We start from the raw sequence: 3,787 nt of genomic DNA on the forward strand, positions 1-3,787 counted from the left end.
AATATATATCTAGAAACTGTTTCCATGTAGTAGATTTCCTTATAACAAACTAGGAAAGCAACATGTAAGCCGATCGGGATTCTGTCTCTGATTCCACCCCCTAGACTATATAGAGAGGGGTGGGGGAGCCCCAATCGGCACCAAAAAATTTGAACTTCAAACATATAGATTACATTCTAATAAATTCAGTTTGGTATATAAAAATCCAACATTAAAAAACAGTATTGTGTAGGTTAATATTTCGATACATATAAATACTTATCAATAATTAAATTAGAATATATAAAATAGCGAATCATTCGAAGTCTATAAACACGTTACAAAGACTGCGAACACATATATATAATGTTTGCCCGATTAGGTCAATGTTACAATCAAAGTGTATATAAATAATACTCCCTCCATCCCAAATTGTAAGTCGTTTGACTTTTTTTACCCCAAGTTTGACTACTCGTCTTATTCAAAAAATTTATGCAAATATAGTCAAATTTAAGTCATTCTTGAAGAACTTTTATTAATAAACCAATACACAACAAAAAAACAAATGATATTTTGTACAAAACTTTAAATAAGACGAGTGGTCAAACTTGATATTAAAAAAGTCAAACGACTTACAATTTGGGATGGATTGAGTACAATGCAAAACCACCTCACAAACATACTTCTAGCACCCATTCGAGTAGGATCTCAGAGGTGCAAGAGCATCGTAGAGATGGAGGAGGGAGCCAACCGGTGTGCGTAAGGGTTTGAACCCGTCATGACCAACTGATCACTGCCGGCTCAATGTAGACCACACAACTACTATTTGATGATGCCGTGATGAGCAACTGGCTGCTGCTGTCCCAACACGGACCAAAACAAACCTTCTGGGATTAAGTACAAACAATAACAACATGTCTGCACATGCATATTTTACATAAACCATCACTTTATTGTACGTAGGCAGACATAGCAACATGTAGTCGTATATATATGCATGTGAGGCATGTAGATACCATGCATTATTATTCTTCTGGTTGACCTAGCCCTCCAGTCCAGTACGTGGTTGAGCAACATAAGATTGTAACCTTGGAGTGAGAATGAGCTTCTCTTTTCGGTGCACAGTTAATCCAAACACCTCAGTCATGTCAATCTCAGTCGATGCTCCTGCCATCTCCCAATCAAAATGCCACACAAGATTTGCTAGCATGATTTCAACGTTGGCCAGCGCAAAATTCATGCCAGGACACATCCTTCGGCCCGACCCAAATGGCAGAAACTGAAAGTCAAACCCTCTAAAATCAACACCTCCGCCCTGCTCATCTGTGGCCCCGTTGTTGATGAACCTCTCCGGCTTGAATTCCTCTGCAGCCTCCCAAAACCTCGGGTCACGGCCGATTGCCCAGGCGTTGACAAACACGGTGGCACCAGCAGGAACCACGTAGCCGTCGACGGTGCATTCCTCTAGTGACTGATGTGGGAGGAGGAGCGGCGACGGTGGGTGCAAACGGAGCGTTTCTTTGATGACAGCTTTTAAATACGACATTCCAGTGAGGTGCTCTTCTGTGATGACTTGTTGGCCCTTATTAGTAGGCATCATGATACTTCTCACCTCTGCCTGTAGCCTTGCCATGACATCTTGATGCAGCATCAGCTGAGCCATGGCGAATTCTAGTACCAAGTATGGTGCATCTGCGCCTGCTGCAAACATATCCTGTTGTTCATATACATATGAAGGTTAGAAATAATATATGATCTAAGGAGTGCTACAACTTTAATTAGATGTATTGATCCCTTGTCCCAAAGTAATAGTGTACATCTGGCGTTTTGAAGAGTCAAAGTTTTAAATATATAACAAAAAAATACAAAAACCTATAATTCATAATAAGTACTGGCTAGTAGATTATTAATCGATCGCATGAAATATATTTTTGAGATGCAAATATCAATGCTATTTTCTATAAAATTTGTTCAACTTTAAAAATGACTATTAGAGAAGTGAGACGTGCAGTGATTTTGACGTGTGTCAAACGAAGTTTTTCTATTTTCCGTTAAGTTCACCATCTAAAGAAAGTATATATAATATGAAAGTATAAGAACGATTAGATTGGCTATACATATGATCAAGCAATTGGATGATGAGATGGTACGGTACGGTTCATGCATGAAATTGACTGAGAAGTAATAACAAATGAAATGAAACTTGCTTGTTGGTAATGAACTCACAGCCAAGATTGCTTTGATGCTGTCTCTGGTGAGCCCGTACTCCTCTTGCACGGATAGCAGCACGTCGGTAAAATCACTCTCATCTGGTGCTGGTGCACCATCGGCCGCCATGCTCGCGTGCTGGTCGATCACCTTATCAAGGACCTCATCCCACCGGTCCCTGAGTTTCTCAGCCCTGCGGCGGCCCGGCCACATGAGCACGCCGCCGGCCACCTTGGCCAGGCCAGGATAGAAGTTCTCCAGGCTGAAGCCCCCAAGGAGGGCCATGCTCGCGTCCATCACCTCCTTGAACATCTTGTCCAGGCCGCCCACCCTGAACGACCCCCCCGCCACGGCGCGGGACACCATGTCCGTCGTGAACAAGCTCAGGAGCTCGGTCAAGTCCACGCCACCCGCGTCTGCCATGGCTGCGCTGCGGATCTTGTCGATAACCACTCCGACCTCCTCCTCGCGGGCGGCGCGGTAGGACTGCACCTTCTTGGTGCTCAGCAGGTGCGTGGTGACCAGCTTCTTGGCCTGCCGCCACGCGTTGCCGTAGGGCGCCAACCCGACGTCCGACGGACCGTACCCAAGGATGTCGCCGAAGATGGAGCTGGGCCTGGAGGCCAGCGACTGGTCGTGCGTGCGCAGCACCGCCTGTGCGGCGCGCGGGGACGACGCCACAAGCGTCGGGACCGTGCCGAGGCGGAGCAGCATGAGGTCCTCGCCACCGTGCCGGGCGGCGAGGCTGCGCATAGAGACATGAGGGTGCGCACGGACAAGGTGAAGGTGCCCGATCAGTGGCAGGGCCGGAGGTGACGGAGGCGGTCTCTTTCTTTGGTTATTGTTGTTAATGGTTGCTCCAGTAGAGAAGTAGCGCAGCAGGACGAAGAGCAGGAGGAATGGGACCAGGAATGGGAACAATGCTTTCACCACCAACGACGGTGAATCACCGGAGAGCTGATGACCAATAACTGTTGCTTGAGCCATGGCCACGTACTCGAGAGCTAGCTCAAAACTTTTGGAGGTGTGCCAACTGAGATGTCCGTCCTTGGTGATGATGTTGTTATACTTATATAGATGCAACATGCATGCGTGAGCGGTATGAGAAACATTTTACATACGGATATAATTGTCCAAATTGGACAGAGAGAATGACGACAGGAGAGGGAAGAGATGCACATGCATTTTGAATACGGAAATTGGTCATTCCACAATGCAAGTAAAAACTGTTTTTTCTTGCTTCTATGACCGGAGATTAGACGATGACAGTCATACTGGTAATACAAGGCTTTATGATCAGATTAGACGATGACAATCATACTAGCTAGTATGCTCTTATGCTTCTACCAATTTGAGTGTGTTATATTATTCATATATATTGTTTGTTCCAAAACAAACAGTAAAAAAAAAGTCTTCAAGCTAGTTACTAGGGCCATCTTCGGCCATGGTCGTTCCTCAATATTGCTAACTTATAAACAAAGACACATGGAATTCTTATTTTTCAGGTAATTTCGTACACAATTAACAAATGGCCGCTAAAGCTGCTAAAATTTTAGTCATGCTAGCTCCTGCATGGCTGTATTTATTCATGAAACACACT

General features: G+C 44.9%; 1 protein-coding gene across 1 annotated transcript; it reads right to left on the reverse strand.

The window, feature by feature from the left end:
• LOC8061619 (indolin-2-one monooxygenase) lies at nucleotides 579-3,225 on the reverse strand. Its single transcript, XM_002438814.2, has 2 exons — nucleotides 2,206-3,225; nucleotides 579-1,693 (listed from the first exon to the last, which is right to left on the reverse strand). The coding sequence occupies exons 1-2, from the start codon at nucleotides 3,172-3,174 to the stop codon at nucleotides 1,022-1,024; spliced, it is 1,641 nt and encodes a 546-aa protein (XP_002438859.1). The 5' UTR covers nucleotides 3,175-3,225; the 3' UTR covers nucleotides 579-1,021.

This window comes from Sorghum bicolor, chromosome 10 (genome assembly GCF_000003195.3).
Source record: "Sorghum bicolor cultivar BTx623 chromosome 10, Sorghum_bicolor_NCBIv3, whole genome shotgun sequence".
Lineage (NCBI taxonomy): Eukaryota > Viridiplantae > Streptophyta > Magnoliopsida > Poales > Poaceae > Sorghum > Sorghum bicolor.